This window comes from Salvia hispanica, chromosome 3 (genome assembly GCF_029641045.1).
Source record: "Salvia hispanica isolate PSC_SH4W2 chromosome 3, Shi_PSC_v1, whole genome shotgun sequence".
Classification (NCBI taxonomy): Eukaryota; Viridiplantae; Streptophyta; class Magnoliopsida; order Lamiales; family Lamiaceae; genus Salvia; species Salvia hispanica.
In genome coordinates, this window is record NC_142694.1 from 13,976,867 (window position 1) to 14,002,656 (window position 25,790).

The window sequence follows — 25,790 nt, forward strand, 5'->3', positions numbered from 1 at the left end:
TAGCAACACATTACCCCCCTGCACACTTTTAGTATTTTATAATTATTAGCTCATCATCATACACCCACTTCCTAACTGCATACTACTATTTAATCACACACAGCGACGTGCATGTAGATTTGACGTTACTTTGGCAATATCATTTGATATTTATGTTTTTGAAACTATTATCGGAAGTCGATACACATGATGAATTGAGTATGAGTTCGATATATGAACGATTAGCTATCAGTGATCACTCAGTATTTGACTATTTGTGAATTGGAAACCACGACAGTCTGTCAGATGAAAATCGATACACTTGTTGACTTAAGTAGTACTATAAAATGTATCCTTGATCCCTTGGTGTGTGTAAATATGTAATTGTTTGATCAAGCATTTGTTTTGGTTTTGAACAGGCTGTACTATAATTCAGTTTGAAAATAATGCTAACATGTCTTCTCACTTAAGTAGTACTCCCTACAAGAGTAGATAGAATCAGCGGCGGAACCACATAGACCCAAATTCCCTCCGCCAGGTTTCCGCCTCAGATAGCTTGAGGAGCCCTGCAATCCAAATCGACGCAACGCCGATCTCTGAAACGGGAAAGACACACTATTTGGACTTTTACTAGTTTTGGGCCTTTTATTTTACTATTGGGCGTTTGTAGAACTTAATTGTTTAATATCTTTTAACTTTAATTGTTTAACAACTTTATAACATCACTTAACATAGTTTTTCTCTCGTATAACATAAAACAAAATAAAATAATGAAATTAATCGGTATTTGGACCCAATTGATAGTATGACAAAATTAGTGACATTAAATGTTGTAAATTAAAAAGCTAGTAAAAAAAATATAATAATGAAATTAATTTATATAATATTATTTTCTTACTTTCCTAATAACATTTTATTGTTAATACTCCCAAAAAATTACGAAATAATTCAACTGCAATTACAAATACTTTAAATAGTAATAATCCAATTTTGGATTTAAGTGAATTCACACCGATCTTATTGATTGTAACAACTTGTGTTAAAAATATATTTTTATCAATAAAATTTATTAATACTTCTTATTTGCAAAATAGAATAAGAGACAAATAGAAGAATGATATATTGGTTGAATACATTGAAAGAGAAATCTCAAATGAAAATGAGACTTTTTAGCGCTACATATCTACTCGTCCAAAACTGTTACCATCTAGTGTCCGGTGAGAATTGTGCATAAATTACATGTAAAATTTAATACAACATTTTTTTATTATATACTCCTTCCATTCTGGCTCAAGTGATTAATTTATTTTTGAGAGAAAGTAAAGTAAGAGAGAGAATAATTTAGAAGAGAATCGTATCTACATTATTTGTAACTGTTACATATTTTTTTTCTCTCCACTTTAACTATTTATTATCATTTTCTCCAAACACGTACCGAAAAACAGTCAGTCAATTGAAATGGGATGGAGAGAGTTTTTTTTTTTCTTCCAGCCCCGGCTTATTTAAATTTCTGGTTCCGCCACTGGATAGAATGATATCAAGCCTACACATTGTTATATCATGAAAACATGGAGTAACACATATCAGATGTCTTGTAGGACAAAAGCATGAATGATTATATTTTTTCATTAAAAATCTAATGATTTTAGGGTTGTAATGTTGTTTATGTATAGATCAAGATGGAAAATGATAGTATATCCTATACTCTCTCCGCTAGTGAATAGGAGTCGTATTCTTTACATCACAAATTTTATAGATGGAAGAAACTTAACGGTAATTCTTTTCGCCATAGATTTTATAGATTTTTATAGATGAACGAAATTTAACGGAAATGAGTCCCATTAGAGAAGGGGAGTGAAAGCATGATTAATATTGAAAGTATTAATCAAAGTATACTGTTTATTCCTATAAAAAAACTCCATGATGAAGACCATACATATGATAAAAAACAAGGCAACAGATCCAAAAAGTGTTTGATGAGTAATAAATTCCAAAATAATAGAGCCACCATTTTGGAATCTCAAACATGGAAATCATCACTCCTGTTCCCTACCTCCACCTACTCACGCCCACCAAAATCCAAATCCCCAATAAAATCCAAACCAAAAACATACACAATTCATCACATTCCCAACCGCCATGGCTGCTCTCTGCTCCACCAGATTCCTCCTCCTCCTCCTCTCCGCCGTCCCCGTCGCCTACATCATCCACTCCGAGACCTCGGACCGCGCCGCCCACGTCTACTCCTACGCCAGCAAATCGTGGCTCCGCGAGTGCGCCAAGTGGGATCATCTCAACCGCCGCTTCATCGTCTCCTTCTTCGAGGGCGGCGTCGGAGTCGTCCCGGTCAAGGATGACGGCGCAATGCTGGACGAGATTACGGTGGTCGGAGACGCCGGCCCCGGGAAGAACTCCACGCTGGGAATGGCGATTGACCGGCCGAGGAATCGCTTGCTGGTGGCGATCGCCGACGTGCAAGGGAACAAGTACAGCGCCGTCGCCGCCTACGATTTGACCTCGTGGAATCGCCTATTTCACACGCAGCTCGCCGGACCAGGCAATTCATTCATTCTCTCTCCCTCTCTCTATAACCGTTTCAATTGCATTTGGATTTTTCTGTTATAATTTGGGGAAAATTCATTGACTACACCAGATAACGGTTTCAATTGCATTTGCATTTTTCTGTTATAGGATTACTAATAATTCTTACTACTATAATTTGGGGAAAATTCATTGACTACACCAGATTGTTACTGTAAATTTGTGTTAACTGAAATCGGAGATAAATCAGCGATGTTGAAGTTGCCAGTTCATATACTATTTCATTGTACATAAGTACAATAGTGACGATTTATCCTTTTCTGGCTGCGAATACCGTTTCCACTCGAAAAAGTATCTTTGAGTGTATAGCTAATTAGCCTAATTTGGTAGCTAAATAAAGTTCCTATTTACGCGGAGCATAAAACCTGTTGTACTCTTATTTCTGTATTACCAAACGAAGTTATTGCTCATAAACTCGTGGAAAAGCTCGACACAACTAAATAATTCGGTCCTCAACTAATTATATTTATTGCTATTTAGACTTTGGTCACCAGCATTCATCATCATCTACCAAGATTTGGCTATAGGTAGGTAGGATTTTTATCAAGATTCAAGAATTAAATACTACAAAGTCTATGATGTTGATGCAATCATGCAAGAATTGAAATACTAGGTTGAAACTCTTTATTATGAACATCATTGGTGACATATCTGTAGTCTTGGCTTTTCACTATTAGGATATCTCAATGTGGTCCATGATTTTTCAGTGTTGTGCTTGCTAGAATCGTATCTGAAGATGGGATTTTCGTAGCAGTTGCATTTAAGTACTACTATACTTGCATTTTTTTCAAAAGTTGGAAAAATGACTACAGTGTTGTGTTTTATTATGTGCTTGAGCAGAGGGTGAGAAAACATTCGCAGATGATGTGGCCGTTGATACGGAAGGAAATGCTTATGTAACCGATGTAAAGGGAAGCAAGCTTTGGAAGGTGGGTGTAGATGGTGAGCTCCTTTACACCATCAAGAGCCCCCTCTTTACCCCAAAAGAGTGGTACTACGGCTTGATTGGTCTCAATGGCATAGTGTACCATCCGAACGGGTATTTGTTGGTCGGCCATACCCTCTGGGGCAAGCTCTTCAAGGTTGAGATAGGCAAGGGAGACGTGGTTAAGGAAGTCAACATCATTGGGGGCTCATTGATGTTTGGAGATGGATTGGAGCTCGTATCACCCACAAAGCTCGTGGTTGCTGGCAATACGGTGAAGATGATGGAGAGCACAGATGATTGGGAGACTGCCCACATTGTAGGGAAGTCGAAGGCTCTTGGCCACCGTCTGGTGACAGCAGCCACGGTGAAGGAGGGTAAGGTTTATCTGAACCACCTTGTTGGTTTGGGGTATCCGAAGAGGAAACATGTGCTCGTTGAGGCTATATTTACTTGATTATAACGAGACTCGAGTGGTTCGTTTTGATCTGTTACTTCCTCGAAAGGCCAATTGGTGGTGGTGGACTGGTGGTGTGTTCTTTTTTGTGTTTGCCTATTTTATTTGAAGTTATGCATAAAGAGATGCGTGTAACGTTGCACTTGCCATTGCATTGCGTTTCTATAAAGATATAGTACTACTTCTATTTCATAATAACGTAGTTCGTACATTTAAATATTTTATGGTGATATTTTTCATTAATGTTCTCTCTTTACGTCATAAATGCATTATATACTTCTACACTAGTCTTTATTTGATTAAGCGAAACATGGAAATATTATGTTTAATTTCATTATTGCATTTTTACTTTACATTGTTGCAAAAATAGAAGATCACATAAAACATGTGCAGTTATAATAAGAGTAATAAAACCAACATACAGAATAAAATGCTTCTATATGATAATATAGCAAGTGGTGAAAACAATTATGGCTTATTCATAATAAGAAAATAACCTGAATCAAAGTTTAAATAAGAATCAGTCCAAACCTACAATACTTAGGTTCCATAATTCAACATTATTTGGTGGAAGCAATAGTAGTGTTAAATTAAGGTTTGCTACAGTTGATGATGACATGATTTTTTGGCCGAGTTGCACAAATAGACTAATCTTTTGGATATTACAAAAATAGTCTGAATTTTTGGCGCGACTTGTATATATGTATGAGCCTATATTTTTGGGTTGGAAATTCTGATTGGAAACTCCTAAATCTGATCTGAATAATTTGATTCATTTTGTACGTTACATAGAAATATATTTTCTACTTAAGAATAAAATGACGGCGTTTGATATCGGAGAAAATATTTTTCAAAAAAGTATTCCACTTGAACAAATCAGAATATAGCCTTTCAGCCTTTCATATAAATGTATGGTCCCAAAACATAGACTCGAGCCATATTTACAATTTACACCCAAAAACTAGATCATTTTGCATTTTTTTAAGAAAGCTATTTTCGAAACTAGACCAAAGGTCATAATATTCACTATAAGTCTATAATTATAGGAGTACGTATTGTATTTGTTATAGAAATTTGCTTTTTGATCAGACATTAATCAATTTATAGAAAAAAGATAAATTTAATCAATTTATTGATAAAAGATAAATTTGCCTTATCTTGGTAAAATACATTTTTAATTAGGACTCATTGTTAACTACGTTACTAGTTTGTTGAAATTGTCTTTATTAGCTTATTGATAAATTTAACGTCAATGCATACATGAGCTAATACTGATGAACCAATTGTAATACATTTCTGATATGTTGAATGTTTTGACTTTATTTTTTATTTAAAGAATATGATACATGTTTGGACATTACGTACATTCATTAACGAAATAAAAGAGAGCTTAGACTTAGATTTTAGAATAGAATACTCCCTGTTGCTACTTGCGTGTAGGTGCATTATTTGATTATTCCACCATCTTTATAAACTTATTAGCAAATAACAATAATTCTGATGATTCCACCACTTTTATGCTGTGAAATATAGACGATAATATAAGCATCATAAATTAATATAGCCAATTTTAAAACAAATCTTATAAATATCTAATTATTTTTATTTAATCCATACAACATCAAATAAAATTAAAATGTCCACTTAAAATGTGACACGTGCACTTGAAAATTGAAATGAAGATTATCCTATCCTTTAGGTGTCCTGGTTTACTATTTTTTGGGTGTTTCACTTTAGGAGTCCCGATTGAAAAATTCCATAAATGTTACTTCCTCCGTTCCGCTTAAGATGACACGTTTTCCTTTTTAGTCTATCCCAACTAAGATGACACATTTCCTTTTTTGGTAACTTTCTCTCTCCAATTAATACACTCAACCACTTTTTCTCACTCCTATTAAAATATTCATCTTTCTTTATCTCTCTATTTTAATACTTCCACCCACCTTCTCTCTCTCCAATTAAACACTTTAACTAATAACTCCTAAAATCCCGTGCCGGCTAAGCAATGTGTCATCTTAGCCGGGACGGAGGGAGTATTAGGTATCACATTCCACTAATATTTTTCCACACACATTTTAATATAACACTAATATAAAAAATTAGGACCCACATTCCACTATCTTTTTTCACTAACTTTCCTTTATATTTCTTAAAACCTGTGCCGAACTCAAGCGGGACTCTTAGAGTTGAACGGAGAGAGTAATAATAATACTATCATTGCTTTGAAGTTGGGACACGTCACGTGGTATACAGCTTAAACACACGAAGCCATTTTGTATCTCTGCAACGGATTATCCGCTCCACTCTCTTCCAGTCTTCCTTCATTCATAAATCATTTCTACAAATGCAATACTTTAATAGTAAATTATAAGCGAAATAAACCCTCATTAACTACATACTAAAACAATATTCTTCTCTCTTTCATCGTTTTAGCTGTAAATGCAAACAATACTTTAATTAAATACAGAGTTCAATTAAATTACCCAAAACTTAACTACTCCTCCACCCTTTTCTCTTGACTTCAATTCAATCGCTTCTTTTTCAAGCAAATTCAGTTATGGAGAAGCAAAAAAGCTTCTCTGTGAAACCCATCAAGTTCTTGGTCTCCTCCTTCACTATCACCTTCTCAATCATCTTCGTCATCTTCTGCTTCACTTGGGTTTTCACATCCCCCGCTTCCATTCACCTGGGCGCCCAGAATCTCGGCGTCGAGAGCTCCGAAGGTAGTTTGCTAACTGCAAATTCTAGCTCCACCGCTTTTGGTAATACCAATAATCTGTTTGTTGATGGTATTAATGTTTCGGATAGTACTAATCCAACTGTGGAAGTTGTGAATGTTGATGGGAAAGTTGGAGAATTGAGTGGTGTGGTGGTGGAGGGAGTTTCTGGTGAGAGAGAGGATAGTTCAAATTCTAGCTCCACCCCTTTTGGCAGTAACAAGAATCTGTTTGTTGATGGTGTTAATTCATCGGATAGTACTAATCCAACTGTGGAAGTTGTGAATGTTGATGGGAAAGTTGGAGAATTGGGTGGTGTGGTGGCGGAGGGAGTTTCTAATGAGAGAGAGGATAATTCAAATTCTAGCTCCACCCCTTTTGGTAATAACGATAATCTGTTTGTTGATGGTGTTAATGCTTCGGATGGTCTTAAGCCAACTGTGGAAGTTGTGAATGTTGATGGGAAAGTAGGAGAATTGGGTGGTGTGGTGGTGGAGGGAGTTTCTAGTGAGAGAGGGGATAGTTCAATCAGAAGTAGTGTTGGTGATGGGAGGAGCAAAGTAGGTTGTGATGTTACAAGAGGGCATTGGGTTTATGATGCCAGCTACCCTTTGTACACAAATGTTACATGCCCTTATATAGATGAAGGGTTTGGGTGTGAGAGTAATGGGAGGTTGGACAGGGGTTTCATGAAATGGAGGTGGCAGCCTCATGATTGTGACATTCCTAGGTAAGGTTTAAGTTTCTTGTTTAGTCGAAAGCCGATGTTGATTTGGAGAATGGACGTGAACTATGTTTGATTTGTATGTAGGTTCAATGCTAGTAATATGCTGGAGTTGATCAGAGGAAAGAGGTTGGTGTTTGTTGGTGATTCACTCAACAGGAACCAATGGGAGTCGATGCTCTGTATGTTGATGGGAAGTGTGAGAGATCCGAGGAAGGTGTATGAGGCTCGAGGGAGGAAGATAACTAAAGAGAGGGGGAATTATTGTTTCAAGTTTGAGGTGACGTTGCTCAAAGCTTTCTGGACTTGTGGTGATTGATTTGTGTAAGTGTTGTATTGTTGAATGGTTTGTGTTTGTGTGTTGCTTTGTAGGATTACAAATGCACGGTTGAGTATTATGTTTCGCACTATCTAGTTCACGAGAGTAAGGCGAGAATAGGCAAGAAGAGAGGGCAGACGTTGCGCATTGATACTATGGATAAAGGGTCATCGAGATGGAGAGGGGCTGATATTCTTGTGTTCAATACTGCACATTGGTGGAATCATCAGAAAACGAAAGCTGGGTAAAGCCTTCTTCTATGGTTGATTTCTTGAAGATATTTTGAAGCATCTATGCCCTAGTGTGATTGTATGATATGAACATCATAAATCATCATATGAAACAGTTCTAGTTCAGCTCACACACACACATACAAAGAAAACATATTGTTTGCTTCATACAAAAATTTGCTTGTTGATGGGAAATTTTGTTGCCATCTCCTGTGTTATTTGATGACAGGATTAACTACTACCAAGAAGGCGATCAAGTTTATCCCCGCCTTGATGTCACCACAGCCTTTGAACGAGCTCTATTAACATGGGCATCGTGGGCTGATAAGAACATCAACTCACATAAAACGCGTGTATTTTTCAGAAGCTCTGCTCCTGCTCATTTCAGGTTTATTATACTAAGCAAGTTGAAACTCTTTCCATTATTTCCTGTTGGCATCAAATATGAATGATCAATGTGGTTTTCCTCTAACAGCGGGGGTCAGTGGGACACAGGAGGCCACTGCGGAGAAGCCCTTCGACCACTAAACGAGACATTCACCTCTGTCTACCCAGAGAAGAATCTGATCATGGAGCAGGTCTTGAGGAAGATGAAGACACCTGTTACTTTTCTGAATATAACGCGGCTGTCAGACTACAGACCGGATGCTCATCCGTCTATATATGGAAGAAAAACTATAAATCGAGGCGTCCAAGATTGCAGCCATTGGTGCTTGCCCGGTGTTCCAGATATCTGGAATGAATTGTTGTACTATCATTTGCAATCACAAGGCAAGGCCATTTTGTAGACTAGAAAACAGTTTTGTGTCTTCTAATTCTTTAATTTAGTGTGGTTTTCTCAGAATTAGGATTTATTTAGGCCGAAATTGTAAAGTCATCGACAGTTTAACTTGAGTAACTCCTCACTGTCCACAGCTTCATTCATCGAATCTAATCATATACTACCTCGGTCCCACAAAATTAGTCCACTTTCTTATTTTGGAAACTTTTTCACCACACATTACACTACTAATAAGATAAGTCCTACTATCTACTAACACTATCTAAACTATTTTTTCTTTCTCTTTAATACTTACCAATTTCGGTGTCATCCCCAAAGTATTTTTAGGGTACAACGTGAGTATAACTTTCTACTGGTTCTGTATGAATTATTTGGTGAAATCTATCACATACTAAGGGGCTTCTTGGTCTGATGGAATGGAATAAGGAGAGAATAAAATGGAGACGAGAATGGAATAAGGATGTGAATGAGGATTTCATTCCATTCTTGTGCTTGGTGAATATAAGGAATACAAATAGAATGAGATTGTGTAGTGCGTGCAATGTATGTAGTGTATGTATAGTGTGTGTGTGTGTGCGCGCGTGCAATGTGTGTGTGTACGCGTGCAATGTGTGTGTGCGTCAGTGCGTGTAGTGTGTGTAGTGTGTGCAATGCATGTGTAGTGTGGATTTTTTTTAATAATTAAAGATTCTAAAATTTAGTTTTATAACAAAAATTTAAAATTATAAATTTGAGTGATATTAAATTTAAATACTATAATATAATACTCCCTCCGTCCAAAAAAAATAGAGCAATTGGTGTATGACACGAATTTTAATGTAGAAAAGTAAGAGAGAAGAGAAAAAAGTAAGAGAGAAGGAGAAAAAGTAAGTGAGAAGTAGTGTTAGTGGAATGATGTGTAAGGTTATTATTTGTTGAAAACTTTCAATAAATGAACGTGCTCTATTTTTTTTGGACGGAGAGAGTATATTTTGTAATTTGTTAAAATTCTAAAATAAGAAGAAAAGAGAATTAAATGGAATGGAATGCTAAATGGAAAGAATGACCATTCTTATGTGGAATGGAATGATAATTCCTAAGAGAAAAAAATACTCCGTGTTAAGCAAATGAATAGTTAGGAGGTAGAAAAAATACTTAAAAATACTTTCCAATTTAAACTACAGAAAAGATGTAATTATAGATTATGCATCAAAAGATGTAGTTATAGATTATTCATAAAAAATGTAGTTATAGATTGTGCATAAAAAATGTAATGATAAAGAAATAATAATGGCAAGAGCAGCGCCACCTCAACGAGATTTGTGCTTGTTTGCTCGACCACGCAAACCATCTGTCTTTGAAACTGTGGGCTTCAGGGCCCAGACGGGTGATTCATCGGGACCATATCGATAATCATAGAAAATCTCTTCACCAGCTTGGATTTGCTCATTAGCATAGATGCCAACATGGTGATCACCGGCCACCAACATTACCTATATATATAGTGAATTCTATCTTAGGAAAAAAAAAACAGAAAAGTGAACATTGTCATAGAAAACAATCAATGGAAGATGGATACCCTCGCGTAGCAGTTTGGATTTGCTGAGTGGTTTGCGAATTTCAACTTGTCTCCCTTGCGGAATGCATCAATCACATACTGAAACAAGACAACTATATAAAAATGTATTACAAAAAATCCACATACACATACATTGCACGCACGCACACACAATACACACACACTATATACAAACTAATCACACACTTCACAAATTGCACACACCACACACACTACACATAATTTACCCACACTACACAATTTCATTCCATTAGAAGTGATACAGATATAAATTAGAGAAAATGTGGTTCGGTCAAGAAGAGGCTGCTTACCTTGTCATTCAAGTTAAAGAGGTATGATATATCGGCACGATCATATATCTTTCCTCGCCTATCTGCTTCCTCATGGGAGATCAATTCACCGGTATATTCTCCAAGGTAATCATCTTTGTTCACGGAATTCTGAAATAACACATCCCAATGTAACAAACCATAACATGACTACAATCATGATGATAGAAGGCTGCATTTATTTAATACCTTAACAAATGCTCCCCAACCAACAATATCTGACTTTGCTAAGAGGATCTATCAATGAAAAAAACAAGTAGTTTTCTAGTCAGATTTCATTACATGAGAGGAATATGGTGAAATTAGATGTGATCCAAAATCAGTTACCCTTTGATGTTGCCTCAGAAGGAGCATCATGTTGGCACACTGATTGTCTCCTCCTCGTCTTGGCGGCCTCCTAACGAACCGTCACCACAGCTGCACAAAGATTGAATTCATTGCTCAGGGCAGTCAAATATTCTTATTTTTCTCTTTGGATGTATTCAATATAAACCCAAACAAAAGAAAACCTCAAAAGTATAATGTATGAGTGAAATGGAAGTTCGAATAACACATCAAAATTGGTGCAAATAACTAGTTTCATAAACAAAGTACCTAAAACTACTTAATAACTTTGAAAATGCTCAGGCATCAGTAGTAGGTTTCGCAGAACATAATAACATTATTTATACTTATGTTTCTCGAAATGAGGAAAATAACATATTTTAGTATCATGAATGCACCGCATTTTTTCAATAAGACCACCAACACTTATATTTCTATCTATGTGAGAAAAATAACTTTGAGCTGTGTGATATTAATTTAAAGCAAAACGAGATACTGGGAGAAATGCAAGCCATGATGAACTGTGAAATACAACACTGGTGAAAAAATGGGTGGTATAAAAAGATGTAAAAACGACAGGAGCTCATGACATTCACTTGAAGAGATAAATAGACACTAAAACTCAATACCTAACCCAACAACTCCGGCAAACATCTGGATCGCATTCACGTTTAGCTGCAAAGCAGGGGCATTGTTTGCTTTTACATTGACCTTTAGCACAATGACACCCTCTGAAGCGATTTCTGCAGCTTTTTGAGCTCCTGGAAGTAGAGAATAATGAATAAATCAAATCTAATCCAACCTTGTAAAAGAATAAATGAGGGAACCACATCACAATAAGGTTTTGGGCTATTCAACATGTAGGTATGTATGAATATATCTAGTCAACACAGATGTAGTATCACATTAATCCTGAGTATGGAACTATACACATTCTCAATACTGTTCAATAAAACTGAGATGGAATTTAGAGTACCCGCAGTATTTCTCACAGCAAATTCCATTCTGGAGGCAAGGACACTGTTTCCCACACGTTGGCTGGCAACTGCATGGAGAATATTGCTTATATGGGATGTCCTTTCCCTCCGCAATCATTCTCCACAAGGACTGACGGTACTTCCTTGAAAACTTAACCTTGTCCTTGTGCACTCTTCCCCTTTTACGACTTATTCTTGATTTGGCTGGCATATCTGGCTCCTGATGTATCATCAGTAAAATCATTATATATTCAACAGCTCAACCTATGTTTCCAAAGAATGAATCATCAAACAAATTGTTAAGTTGTTCAACCAATTTCATAACACAGAAATAACATGTATCGTTCTTTTTCCTTCTCTCTTCAAACTCAAAAGAGACCTCTTGGATGTATAAGGAGCATTAATTGTTAGGAAAAGCTAAGGAAAGGCTACAAACCATAGGATCCATGCCATCCTTCCCAGCTTCATTACAATACGAGTTTAGCTTAGCTGAAGATCCACAAGGCATTACGGCTCCATCACCAGACATGTAATTAGACACTTCTTCGCAAGTTTTCAGACCAGAGAGCAAATTCCGAGCTATAAAACAACTATATGAACAAGACATCTGTATTAGCTTTTAACAATATTGCAAAGAAGGTTGAGAAACAAGGTTTAAGAGTTCCTAGAAGTACAAGAAACACATATACTCCTAAATTTTTATTGGTAGGTGATAAAGCAAGATATACAATTGATATGTTGAAATAAACCTTCCTAAGCAAGTTCAAATTTAACTTTAAAGACCTCTGATACAATAAAATTCAGAATACTAGATACAATCAAGGTGATATTCTTGACCATGAAATCAATTTTCACATACCTATTTTTTCCAAATATTTGTAATCCCTTGAGGTATAAGTCTTTCTCCAAAGGTCTCCAATTGCTCCATTTATGTGAAGCTTTGATTGAATTTCCTGTAGATTCGCATGTCTGCTTCACAGAGATCTCAGTGATATTAGATAAAAGATGGAACATAGCCAAGTCTTATATGAAAGATAATCTATTATACTGGATATTCTTTGACAATACCTGAAGATAACATTGATCTCCACAGGGCTTACGGTCCACTTCTGTAACAAATTGGCCAATTTGCCCTGCATTCTGCCAACCATAACTTATTCAAATCAACATATGAGAATATCTCCAGCACTGAAAATAAACCAAGCAAAACTTTTGCTTACATGACAGGTTGGAGCTTGGGAACAACCATGTAAACGGCAATCAAACACCTGCAACAAAGAAGAATGTATAATGTGATACCCACAAGCTGATTAAGACCCATACATACTGCAAATTTATATATTCTGAAGTTTAACTTTAGCACAGTGTGTACCCCGAACTGTACACCACAACCAACTTGAATATTTATTTTTCGACGGTGAAAATTGGATGATACACTACTTGGCTTTACAGTACCATTGAGCAGTCAACGATGGAGGATTAGTCAATCGATATTTAATGATATTTGTATGGGTATTCAATATTTTTTGCGACAATCATCTTGAGTTAAATAATTTTCACATACCATCTATGTTAAATAAACCCCATGATTTACTAGAAGGCAACAAACATTTGATAGTACAGTGTGAAAAGAGGAGATCTGATGGAAAAGTAACACCGAATTAAGTTGAGGCCTGAGGTTGTGGAATTGGAATTAGAGCCTTCAATTCCAAATCCAAAATCCAGTGTTTGGTATCCATTTGGATTTGAAATTCAATTACTCTAATTCCACAATTTGAATTCCATATCAAAAGTAGTGTAATTTCAAGTATTTATAAAATTACTACACATATTCACACACACTGCACACATTCACTGCACACATTCACACACACTGCACACATTCACGCAAACACTACACACACTGCACACATTCACGCAAACACTACACACACTGCACATATTCACACTGCACACATTCATATAAACACATTTGCACACACTGCACACACAAGCCAAGAACACATACCAGACAAAGAAATAGCTTCTCAACACCACTTGAGCAGAAAATGAAGTAGAACTCACAAGGCAAGACCACATACCAGACAACGGCGGCAAAATAGATTGTCAAAAGAACCTAAAGCAGCACTGAGGCTTTGGTCCAGATACACATTATCTCCAGATATCTCTTCCTTCAAAGGTTTCTTCTGTATCTCCCTTTGTTGATCTGTTTCCATGAGCATAGTGCAACGCTCCTGCAGCATATCATGGGAATGAATATATATATATATATATATATATATATATATATATATATATATATATATCCCAACAGTAGAGTAGAAATTACTTGAAAGTTTTTCACAGAGAAATTACTTGAATTTCCTGAGAGGATCCTCCAACAAACTGGGTCAGCACATCAACAACTTCATTCCCTATCCCATACTCTAAGAAAGCCACGCTGTGATTCCAAAATAAACATGCCATAATTTATGACTTCTTAAAGAAAATAACATGCTCACATCAACAAAAATAATTCAAATTTCTAAAAAAACAAACTGACCGAATAAGGCGATCCTCCCCATCAGAAAATTTATGTTTCTCACCCTCCAACTGCACCAGTTCATCTTCACTGTCGCTACAGTTCATTGCCTCACTGCAACGATGATCATAATAAATGCGTCTACGCCCTAGGACAGATTGATCATTACCCATTCTCTGATTTCTGTGTGTGTCAAATTTATGTTAAAACACGAGCAATTGCTCCAAGGTTGACTGTTGTTAAACCCAGAAACTAAGGGGCTTCTTGTTATTCCTTGATTGATTCCATAAAAAAAAAAATTATTTATTCAAAAATATTTTTGCCAAATATTTTGGATCATATTATTTTGTATTATACACTTAAATGTGTGTGTGTGTATATGTGTGCTGGTGCGCGTGCGCGTGCGCATAAGTGTATATATGGTAGTGTGTGTGTGTGTATATATGGGTAAGTGTGTGCATATGTACTGGTGCATATGTGTGTGTGTGCTATTGTGTGTGTACGTGTGCAAGTATGTGCAAGTAAAAATAAAAGGATTTCTAAATTCTAGTAGTGGAGAAGAAAAGAAACATTATTACAGGTGGAGTATTAAGGAAAGGAAGAGTAATGACGAGAATTTTGGTACCTATCCAAGAAAATCCACGTAGTATAGGAAGGTATCCTCTCGATAAGAGGAAGTTTGATTGTTCTAGAAATCACAACTTCTTTACTCTTAACAGCACCGTCTTCAGATCCTTGAACAAGTCCACTGACTTTACTGAGAGGATGGTTCATCCTCAAAGAAAGGTGGTTGCCTGAACTACTGGTTGTAGAATCAGCCCTTGATGCAGCCAATTCTTTGAGGTGAGAAACATAAGATTCAATGTTTTTGCTATTGTTTTCAAGTTTTTCCTATAAAGAATAGTGGCTATCAATCATCAGTGGCAGTGGAAAAATCAACAAAATAATTCTCTCAGTACATCTGGATTTAAGGATGATAGCTCAAGATTTAAACATGTTTTATTATGATAATAAAATAGAAACAACAATTAGAGCATCCACAACGCCGGCACTCGATGAGCCCGTTGGGCTTGTGCTGACTCGTGCGAAGAGCGCTCTTTCTCTGCAGCGGCGACGCGCCTGCCCAATGTGAGTGAGCGGGTGACACCCACACTGGTCGAGCGTCATTTTAATGCAACTTTTTTTTATTCTTTAAAAAAAATCCAAAAAAGTCTCAAATTTTTTTTCCGGTTCCCACAATAGATATGACTGTTTTTAAAATTTTTTAAATTCTTTTCATTTTTTTTATCTCCATTTCATCCTAATTATCTATAAATACAATCATTCGTCAGTCATTTTTTTTACATCAAACTATCTCTCACTCTTACTTCTTTATACAATTATTTTGCAACAATTTGAACCTAATTGGGCCAAATTCAGCAGCGAGTAGTCGGTTCCTCTAATCGAACATATTTGTGCGTTTTATTGGCTTGTATTTAAAATTTTTAGGATTTGAATTATGTAATTTTAATTTTTTAGGAATTTGTAGTGTCATTTCAGATTTTTTAATGAAATATTGTTATTAACGAAATGCTTTAAGTAAATGTAGTTTAAAATTGAATAATAGAATAGTGAGATCTATAAATAGGAAAGGGAATAAAATATGGTTATGCCATAATTAAAAGTAGAAATAAAATATAAATAAAAGTGGGGTCGGACTCATGAATAGTGAAGAGCATGCTCTCCACTATAGATGCTCTTAGATTGATATGGACTGGTAAATAAGAGAAAACAGGTAAAACTTACTCTAATGGAGACAAATCTTTCATTCTGAATTTGCATTTTCATATGTGAGAGTGATGCAACCAAGTTTGCTTTTGAATCAATCTCTTGTTCCCCGCTCTGTTTCTGTCAAAGAATGAGTAGATTTAATTAATAAAAATATGACGGACTACAAATTCACGAATCACATCAATTCAATCACACATTTCGATCGTAATTAAGTTACTAACAAGACTAATCAACATAAACGAAATTATTTCCCACCGCCTACAGCTACGTTACAAGAGACGTATCGCTCTCTTGCTTCAGCTGCTGCACTTGACACTCAAAAACAGAGGAAATAATAAAAGATAATTCACCTCGTACTTTCTTCCCCGATATCACCCCTCTCAGTAAATAAGTAAGAGTAAAAAATAAATAAAAAAACAAACACTAATCCGCATCTCAATTCTCATCAAATTTGAAGACGCTTATAGTATCCGTCACCTTCTTAGCTAGTTTTCCATTCAAGTCTCAATCATACCACAAAAATGAGCCATAAAAACAAAAGGAAATCAACGATTCAATCATACGACATGCAAGCTCAATTTGGGGACGAACTCAACACTTAACTACCACCTTATGATCACAACAAAACTACTTGATGGTCGAATTCTCAGATCAAATTTCACCGAAATTAAACGCAAGACATCAACTTATGAAAATAAACATGAAAAGAGAGAAATAGAACCTTGAATTTAGATATGAAGACCATGACTCTGCTTTGACGACGATTTTTTCTTAGATCGAGAAACACAGAGCGCGATCGAGAGTGAGAGTGAGAGTGAGAGTGAGATATTAAGAGATGAAGTGGCGAGTGAACTCCATTATATAGAAAGGAAAGTATACAAAGCGATGAAGCAACCAATAATAAATGATTTGAATAGGCATAATTATCTTAAGTTTCACTTTTTTTCCATTTTCAAGCGAGTGGAATTTTTTTTCTAACTCCCTGCTATTTCCACCTAGATAAATTAGTGTAAATTCACTTATTTAGAATTAAAAAAATAATAAGATTTTAAATCGCCCAAATTTTAAAATAATAAATGAAACATTATTTTTAAAAGGCATGAATTTAACATTCGAATTGTTAAAGAAGAGTTTAACTAATTCATAAAACATGGAGTAGTAGTTGAATCAATTAAAGATTAACCACTTTTTTTTAAGAAAATAAGAGAGACATAGTTAAATTTTTTTTATTACTGTGACCCATATCTTTAGTTTGGGTGTATTCAAATTTCAACGAAAAAGTATGCTGGCGTTATCAGATTGAATAAAGTAAATCCCATTAAGAAATGCGTTGGCGTATTAATGCAGATATCTTTAGTTTGTGTATATTTAAATTTGAATAAAAATATGTTGGTGTCATCGAATTAAATAAAAATAAATTCTAGCGAGAAGTACGCTGGCATCATAAGTGCGAAAATCATATTTCAACGGAAAGCAGTTTAATGTAAACAATGAAAATCGCGTTGGCATATTAAATTGAAAAGAAGAACCTCACAACGAAAAGTACTAAGGTTGAGAAAAAGAATCTCGGCGATAATAACAATGACATATATATTCAATTGAGGAAAAAGTTAAGGGTTAGTCTCATGTGCACACATCACACTTGAAAATAATCAAATGAAATTATGTTTAAATACAATAATTAAATTCATAAATATAGCAATTAAAGTTTCATAATCCTAGAGATAAAACAAACCAATTATTTATAGAATGTGCCAATAACAAGTTTCATAGTTCTAGAGATAAGACAAACCAAATGTCTCAATATGAGAGTTGAGGAAGGTAATGAAAAATAGTGTATAAAAAGTAATTATGTTGGGCCAGCCCAATGTACAATGGGCCCACAATATAATGACACCCAACCCAAGCCCAAAATTCCGGATTACTCATATTCCACGTGCCATGCAGATGTGCCACGTATGAGCCACGCGGCAGTCTTCATGCATCACACCACCTTACTTAACAACTAACATACGCCTCTCTCTACAATTCTATTCAGATTTGAGACCAATTTCCGATTTAAAAAAAAAAAATTAAAAAATGGAAGGAGTGAACGTGTCAACTCACCCACAGATCCCCGGCGAGCCGACTCAGACCTCGACGGCGCTGCTGGAGAAGACCACCGCCACCATCCAAGGCTTCGGCCCCATCAACAAAATCCACCAGCACCTCTGCGCGTAATTAAGCCCTAATTCATTAATGAAATTATACATCTACTCCACATGTTTTTGTTGCAATTTCAGGTTCCATTTCTACGGCGACGACATGACGAGGCAGGTGGAGGCGCACCACTTCTGCGCCCACCAGAACGAGGAGTTCCGGCAGTGCCTGATCTACGACCGGCCCAATGAGGACGGGCGCCTCATCGGGCTGGAGTACTTGGTCTCGGAGGAGCTCTTCCTGACGCTTCCCGACGAGGAGAAGAGGTTCTGGCACTCGCACGAGTACGAGGTGAAGAGCGGCGTGCTCTTCATGCCGGGTGTCCCGGGCCCCGTCCAGCGCCAGGACCTGGACAAGGTGGCCAAGACCTATGGCAAGGTCATCCACTTTTGGCAGGTCGATCGGGGCGACAATCTGCCCCTCGGCATACCACAAGTCATGATGGCCCTCACGCGCGATGGCCAACTCTATGACAACCTCGCCCAGGGTAAAAATATGAATCTTTTAAGTATGGAAAAAGAAAAAGAATGACATAATTGTAAGAGGAGAATTAAAATGAGAACAATTTATGTCTATGCCATTGGATATGATATGATGAAAGTTAAGTTGCTGTGTTTTACTTTTGTTTGGTGATTAGATGTTGAGAAACGGTACAAGGTGTCATTTGCAAAGGAGAGTGAGAACCGGGCGAGCATGAAGGGACCGGTTCACGGGATACACCCCATGGCTAATGGGGGTGGGAAAGGGCTGAAGACCGTGCTGAGGGAGGTGGAGTGCAAGACCGCGGAGTCGACTGCGAGGGTCTTTGTTTGATACTACTGATAATTAGGTGTGTTTTGTGTATGTATCGTATGAGTTATGACTTGAGACTAGATATATACTATTTGCAGTTGTGAAATAAGATGTGCATATATCCTGAATTGTTAATCAGCCACGTAGTATACATGGTCGAATATTTGTGGATGAGATGATATGCCACTCTCTTATGCTCTAGAAACACGAGTATTATCTAATAAAATATTTAAATTCAATTTGATGTAGAAAAAATGAGTAAAAACTTAGATATAATGAATATATATAAAAAAAAGATACCTAGAATATATATGCAAAGAGTGAAATATCTAGATTATATTATAAAAGAGTATGAAGTTTTAGAAAATGAGAACAATTTTATATAAAATCATACTATACAAAAGAAAAGAGTAGAAAGTTTTAGAATATGAGAAAAATATATCTCTATATATATATATGTGAGTATGTCAGTATTACTCCCTCCGTCCCGCATTATTTATCCCATTTTCCTCCGTTCCGCATTATTTATCCCATTTTTTCGTTTCGGTCTGTTTCACGTAATTTGTTTCATTTCATGGTAGTGGATCCCATATTCCACTAACTCATTTCTACTCATATTCTATTATAAAGAGACCCACATTTCAGTAACTTTTTTTAATTCAAAAGACCCACATTTCAGTAACTTTTTCTAATTCACTTTTCATTACATATCTTAAAATTTATATCCAGTTAAAGTGGGACGAATTATCTAGGACGAAAGGAGTATTATTTTGAAAATTATCCAGGATGGAGGAAGTATTATTTTGCAAGTTAACGCGAAATTTTTTCACTTTGGTACTAATAGATATAATTGATTTATTATTCTTTTGGATTTTTTTTATTCTATATATTCAATATTTAAATAATAGTAGAAATTTCATAGTTATTACTTAATACTATAGTTAAAAATATATACAATAAGGATGAATAAAAATACTAACAAAATGAATAAAAAGATTGATGAAGCTCGGATCGCAGGATCCGTTGTATAGGGTTTAATATTCCTATCGTGTACACACTAGTATGATTACTTCATAGGTATATATGAACAATGCGCTTGAACTGAATTGTGAGTCGAAATGAATAAAAAGATTGATGAAGCTCGGAGTGCTCACTTGTCGCAGGGTCGGTTTTAATATTCCTCTCATGTACACACTGACTACTTCATAGTTTAATATTCCTATCATGTTCACACTAGTATGACTATTTCATATGTATATATGAGCAATGCGCTTGAACTGAATTGTGAGTCGAAATGAATAAAAAGATTGATGAAGTTCGAAGTGCTCACTTGTCGCAGGGTCCGTTTTAATATTCCTCTCATGTACACACCGACTACTTCATAGTTTAATATTCCTATCACGTTCACATAGTATGACTACTTCATAGGTTTATATGAGCAATGCGCTTGAACTGAATTGTGAGTCGAAATGAATAAAAAGATTGATGAAGCTCGAAGTGCTCACTTGTCGCAGGGTCTGATGTAGGGTTTAGTGTTCCTATCATGTACACACTAGTATGACTTCTTCATATATATAACAATGTGCTTGAACTGAACCGTGAGATGCTATGTGAGACTCGTGAGGTTCTATTAATATAATAATATATAACAATATGCTTGAACTAAACCATGAGATGCTACGTGAGATCTCGTGAGCTTCCATTAATATAAGAAAATAGCTACTTTAAATAATTTTAATAGTTACATTCATGTAAGTATAATTTTGTTTATTCTATAATTTTTTCATGTCAGATAGTTAATTATAGAATATTTTCCCTATCCACCAACAATTGTCTTATTTTGTCGTTTTCATTCTTCTACCAATAAATATTCTATTTGATTTTTACTAATTCTGATTTTTGACAATACTTATCACATTCCACAGTAATTTTATCTCACTCATATTTTATGATAAAACTAATATATAAAAATAGGAGTGTTATATTTTTTTATTCACTTTCCAGCCAAGTAAATTGAATCTATTATTAGTGGATGGGTAATTAATAAAATTTAAACAATATGGACTATATATTTATAATTGTCACATTATGACTGAGTTTTTTTTTCTATTTTATTTTTCTTCACTTAACTCATGGTTGAAGATATGAACACAATATAATCACTTTTTACATTTGGGTTGTCCCGTTATAATTCATTTTTTCTACTTTATTTTCTTTTTATAACTTATTTAACATAATTTTCATAAATTATTTGCACAAAAGAAATGTCACTTGAGAGTTTGAACATAGTCTAGCTTACACATGGAGATATTTTTGGCCTCCATATACCCCTTTACTTGTGACGTGTAGAGTACCAAGCTAAATTAACTTTTGTAAAAAAAATTATTCTATTTTAATTATTATCTCTTCTCTGTCATACTATATTACTCCTCATTAAAAACATTTATTAATGTTTGTGCCAAAATAAAATGTAATCCCTTCGTTCCAAGATAAGCAAAGCACTTCTTATGGACACGAGCTTTATGAAATTTATATTTAAAGAGTAAAAATAGAGAAAGTAAAGAGAAAAAAATAGAGAAATATAGAGAGGATAAAGCCGGTGGAGAATAAATTAAAAAAGATGATTTTTTACCAAAAAGAAAATGACTCGCTTATAGTGAGACATTCTAAAAAGGAATATGATTTGCTTATCTTGGGACGGAGGGAATAATTCATACTTTTGATTAGTCAGTTTTTGTTTTTCTTCTTCAATACAATTGAATGTTTACCAATACTCCCTCGTCTCATAAAAGAGATATTTGGGATGACACACATTTTAGTGCATAGTTGATAACGTAAAAGATATAGAAAGAAAAAAAATAATTGAATTATTGTTAATAAAAAATATAACTCATCTTATTAATTAGACAGAAAGAAGTTATCAAAAATAGAAAGGATTGGAGTGATATTTATGCACCGATCAAAATGATAAAAATCTCTATTTTTATGTGATGGTGGAAGTATGTTCCGCAGACAAAGGTTAAGCTTAACTTTTTTATAAATTCGAGAGATGAAGCAATTTGGTTACTAATATTTCCTCTCTCCCTAATAATTTGTCACTGTTTGACCTAGTACGGGTTTTAAAAAATGTACTATGAGTTGAATTAAAAAGTTAGTGGTATGTGAGTTCTATTTTTATATATTAGCTTTATAATAAAATGTGAGTATGAATGAGTTAATGGAATATGAGGTCCATTATTAAAAATAGTAAAAATAAAAGGTGAAAGAATTTTTAGGGACAAATTAAAATGGATAAATTTCCAAGGATGGAGGGAGTATATTCCACGGTAATTTTGACTTGAGTCACATGTAATGTTGTAAAACAAGAAAATTGTACATTGTAATTAAATTACATTTCGCATTTCGGTTTCAATCTTTATTGTCAAATCTAAACTATCATCGACCTCTCCGTTGACCCGCGGATGGCGTCGGAAAATCCCATTGACCACCCACAACAAACCTTTGACCACCCTAACTCCGCCCACCGCCGCCATCGAGCAATACAACAACCACCCCACAACATCCACCGCCTCCATATCTTTCCCCATCCCTACCAGCTGCTCCTCCACTTCCCCCCTTAACCTCCGCCACCACAGACATCCAAACGCCGCCGCCAACAACACATTCTCCCCCCACCCAAATCCCTCCCCGCGGAGCCCGGATACCGCCGGCCTCACCACATACCGCCGCCAGAAAACCACCGCTTCATGCAATCCCAAACCCATAAGCACACTCCAAACTCCGCCGCCGCCGATTGGGGACTCATCGTCGACTTCCACAAATCCGTAAATCCACAAACTTAGGCAGACTTGCATCGAGAAAATCCAAACCAACGCGGCATCAAAACGGCGTCGTATGGTGATGAGCCAAGCGCGCTCCTCGCCGCCGATGAAGCTTTGTAGGGCGAGTATGAGGATGCCAAGGAGCGAGGTCGTGTTGGTATGCAGGAAAGTAGAGACGAGGTCGTGATGATCGGTTTTTTGATGGCGGGCGGCGGAGAGCTGGGTGAAGAGGAGAAGCCATAGCGGCGGCACGAGGCTGAGGAAGGTGGTGCACAAGATTCTGCCGCACTCTTTCACGGCAGTCGTTGACATTTTGAGAAGATTGGTTACTCACTCCTCTTTAATTTATAAGATCAATGGATCATTGCATATTTTGAGAACAAAATTTTATTTCTAAATGTATTTTTTACTGCGAATACAATTACGTTCTGTATTAATTAATTGCAAATATTTTTATATTCTCACGATAACAAGATTTGCAGAATAATCAATTCACGTATATATGAACCAGATCAAGTGAAAATGTTGGACTTTGAAGGGATGGAAACTTTATAATTTATATGTTCACATCATTGATTTTTATGCTCTTGCTTATCATCCTCATTCAATGGAGTATACATATATTAATTATTATTCTACTATATAATATCTTTACAGAAATAGAAAATTTGCGTATAGTTAAATTGTAATTACGTATAATTATTACTCCTTTTTTATAGTAATACAGTAAAACATAAGTAATCAACCTCGATTCAAGTATCCAACTCCTCACACAGAATAAAATACTCACGTTGTAATAAATGCACTTGATCTGTTAACTTGAATATTTAAATAGGGAGTAATAGAGTATATACATTTATTTGAAACCGTTCTCATGATTGAACATTTTTTATTTAATTATGAATTTTAATTAATTTCATGATCTCTTATCTAAATAGATTTATGGAGTATTATCCTAAAATTCAAGGTATATTTGACTAGATAACTCGTAAGTTTCACGAAACTAATGTTTATAATTTGAACACTTAACTAAAATTAGGAAATTTTTGTTAAACTAATGGTTACTATTGGATTTTGAATCCTTACTTTTGGACCTGGACTTATACTCACTCCGTTCCACAAAGATTGTCCCATTTTTCTATTTTCATCCGTCTCACAAAATTTGTCTCATTTCACTTTTTACCATTTTTGGTAGTGGACCTCATATTCCACTAACTCATCCCTACACACATTTTATTATAAAACTAATACTATAAAAGTAGGACCCATATTCCACTAACTTTTTCAACTCACTTTTCATTACATTTCTTAAAATCCATGTCCGGTCAAAGTGGAACAATCTTTGTGGAACAGAGAAAGTACTTTTTTCTTGAATTTGAGTTGGAACCAGAACCCCTATTAGATTCATTACCCCCTCTTGACTTAGATCTTCCCTTGACTTTCAAAACCTTAATAAAAGCACTCTTGTCAGCAGTCCTTTCCCTTAATTCAAGTGCTTTAGATTTTAGGGAGCTAATGATTAAGTCCAGAGGAGCAGAGTCTCTACCATACATAATGGCAGCCTTAACATCACTGTAAGAATCAGGTATAGCATTCATTAGAGCAATATTGGTATATTCATCTGTTGTTTTGTCATCAAATATTTTTATATCTTGCACAAGCTTAAATTTAAACAACTTTTCAAGCAGGTATATCCTGGAGGACATTGAAGTCTCAGTGAACAAGGTATCCAGTTGTTTCCACATATCAGAAGCAGATTCAATATGATCAACTTTCCTAATGACAGAATCAGACAAATTAAGCACAATAGTTGCTCTAGCCAACTCATTCATCTCATCATTTTTTTCTTGAGCAGTGTCAGCAGGTAAAGAACCATCCATAACCTTAAACACTTTTTGTTGAATTAAAACACACTTCATTTTCTGTTTCCAAATAACAAAATCATTTTTGCCATTGAAAGGAATCAAACCAACAGGTTGAGCCATTTTTGCAACCAACTTAGCAAAAGCACAGGAAGCAAGACAGAAGCAAAGAACCTTGCAAAGCCTAAAGCACAGAGACATACACAAGAGACAAGATACACTTTCACTCAGCTTTTAAAAGCAAACACACAAGTCAGACTTCAAATTCCTGACTGTCACGAGCAACCTGGCTAAGGCTATCCAAGTTTCCAATCACTCACTTCTGGAGGGCTCAAGGGGCTACTTAGGCAGTAATAATGCTTGATGGTCAGGTAATCAGAAGTCAAACACAAGAAAGCAAGCAGCAGCAGAAGCAACAACAGTAAAAGCACATAAAGAAAACAAGAAAGACCTAAGTCTTTGCCATAGACTATCTACCAGCAGATAACACCCCAAACCTGTAGATGGCTCTAAAACGGAAAAAGATAAAGGAGATATAGCCAATTTACCAGAGCAAATCCCCACTCGAGGGAGGATTCCACTTGCCCACCTACTTAAGCGACTTGACGTACAGAATTAGTCCCCCGTGGCTCTGATACCACTGTAGGGATCATACCAATTCGGATTCACTATTTACCGAGATCTCTTTGTTCTTCATACAAAAGAGCTCAGCTGAAAGTCCAGTTTTATCGATGTGTGTACTTTAAATATTGGTCAAACTTCTCAGATTCAGAGAATCCGCTAGATCACAGGGTCTAGGAACTCAGGGAATCCTTGAAATCCTCTGTCGTTGGGCACACAATCTTTTTCTGTTTCAAAACCCTCAACCCACGATACTAAAAACTAGTATAAGGAAGTAGGGATC

General features: G+C 35.8%; 5 protein-coding genes across 5 annotated transcripts; 3 read left to right on the forward strand and 2 right to left on the reverse strand.

Annotated features, from left to right (window-relative positions):
* Window positions 1-2,025: 2,025 nt before the first annotated feature.
* LOC125209881 (Calcium-dependent phosphotriesterase superfamily protein) lies at window positions 2,026-4,160 on the forward strand. The gene is made up of 2 exons (XM_048109458.2): window positions 2,026-2,536; window positions 3,421-4,160. The coding sequence occupies exons 1-2, from the start codon at window positions 2,119-2,121 to the stop codon at window positions 3,960-3,962; spliced, it is 960 nt and encodes a 319-aa protein (XP_047965415.1). The 5' UTR covers window positions 2,026-2,118; the 3' UTR covers window positions 3,963-4,160.
* A 2,073-nt stretch (window positions 4,161-6,233) lies between these two features.
* Window positions 6,234-8,872, forward strand: TBL6 (TRICHOME BIREFRINGENCE-LIKE 6). Its single transcript, XM_048111403.2, has 5 exons — window positions 6,234-7,409; window positions 7,491-7,683; window positions 7,776-7,966; window positions 8,182-8,340; window positions 8,428-8,872. Exons 1-5 carry the CDS (start codon window positions 6,520-6,522, stop codon window positions 8,738-8,740), a joined length of 1,746 nt encoding a protein of 581 aa, XP_047967360.1. The 5' UTR covers window positions 6,234-6,519; the 3' UTR covers window positions 8,741-8,872.
* A 1,012-nt stretch (window positions 8,873-9,884) lies between these two features.
* SWN (SET domain-containing protein) lies at window positions 9,885-17,102 on the reverse strand. The gene is given in 18 exon segments (XM_048117091.2): window positions 9,885-10,205; window positions 10,292-10,369; window positions 10,603-10,731; window positions 10,810-10,857; window positions 10,948-11,015; window positions 11,018-11,037; window positions 11,574-11,705; window positions 11,921-12,141; window positions 12,358-12,511; window positions 12,781-12,890; window positions 12,990-13,061; window positions 13,142-13,189; window positions 14,003-14,155; window positions 14,277-14,361; window positions 14,464-14,625; window positions 15,068-15,333; window positions 16,228-16,329; window positions 16,934-17,102. Coding segments are annotated over 18 exon segments (2,055 nt in total). The 5' UTR covers window positions 16,958-17,102; the 3' UTR covers window positions 9,885-10,022.
* A 1,134-nt stretch (window positions 17,103-18,236) lies between these two features.
* On the forward strand, window positions 18,237-19,331 carry LOC125211412 (oil body-associated protein 1A-like). The gene is made up of 3 exons (XM_048111186.2): window positions 18,237-18,428; window positions 18,495-18,898; window positions 19,049-19,331. The coding sequence occupies exons 1-3, from the start codon at window positions 18,292-18,294 to the stop codon at window positions 19,222-19,224; spliced, it is 717 nt and encodes a 238-aa protein (XP_047967143.1). The 5' UTR covers window positions 18,237-18,291; the 3' UTR covers window positions 19,225-19,331.
* Window positions 19,332-22,541: 3,210 nt separating this feature from the next.
* Window positions 22,542-23,377, reverse strand: LOC125209280 (uncharacterized). Its single transcript, XM_048108885.2, has one exon. It carries the CDS (start codon window positions 23,334-23,336, stop codon window positions 22,587-22,589), a length of 750 nt encoding a protein of 249 aa, XP_047964842.1. The 5' UTR covers window positions 23,337-23,377; the 3' UTR covers window positions 22,542-22,586.
* Window positions 23,378-25,790: the final 2,413 nt, after the last annotated feature.

Excerpts from the sequence above, each read along its gene's own strand:
- LOC125209881 (XM_048109458.2), top strand. The coding sequence starts at position 2,119 with ATGGCTGCTCTCTGCTCCACCAGATTCCTCCTCCTCCTCCTCTCCGCC. Across the intron at positions 2,537-3,420 it reads CACGCAGCTCGCCGGACCAG|AGGGTGAGAAAACATTCGCA; the intron begins GCAATTCATTCA and ends GTGCTTGAGCAG.
- TBL6 (XM_048111403.2), top strand. The coding sequence starts at position 6,520 with ATGGAGAAGCAAAAAAGCTTCTCTGTGAAACCCATCAAGTTCTTGGTC. Across the intron at positions 7,410-7,490 it reads CATGATTGTGACATTCCTAG|GTTCAATGCTAGTAATATGC; the intron begins GTAAGGTTTAAG and ends ATTTGTATGTAG. Across the intron at positions 7,684-7,775 it reads ATTATTGTTTCAAGTTTGAG|GATTACAAATGCACGGTTGA; the intron begins GTGACGTTGCTC and ends GTTGCTTTGTAG.
- LOC125209280 (XM_048108885.2), bottom strand. The coding sequence starts at position 23,336 with ATGTCAACGACTGCCGTGAAAGAGTGCGGCAGAATCTTGTGCACCACC.
- LOC125211412 (XM_048111186.2), top strand. The coding sequence starts at position 18,292 with ATGGAAGGAGTGAACGTGTCAACTCACCCACAGATCCCCGGCGAGCCG. Across the intron at positions 18,429-18,494 it reads ATCCACCAGCACCTCTGCGC|GTTCCATTTCTACGGCGACG; the intron begins GTAATTAAGCCC and ends TTGCAATTTCAG. Across the intron at positions 18,899-19,048 it reads CTATGACAACCTCGCCCAGG|ATGTTGAGAAACGGTACAAG; the intron begins GTAAAAATATGA and ends TTTGGTGATTAG.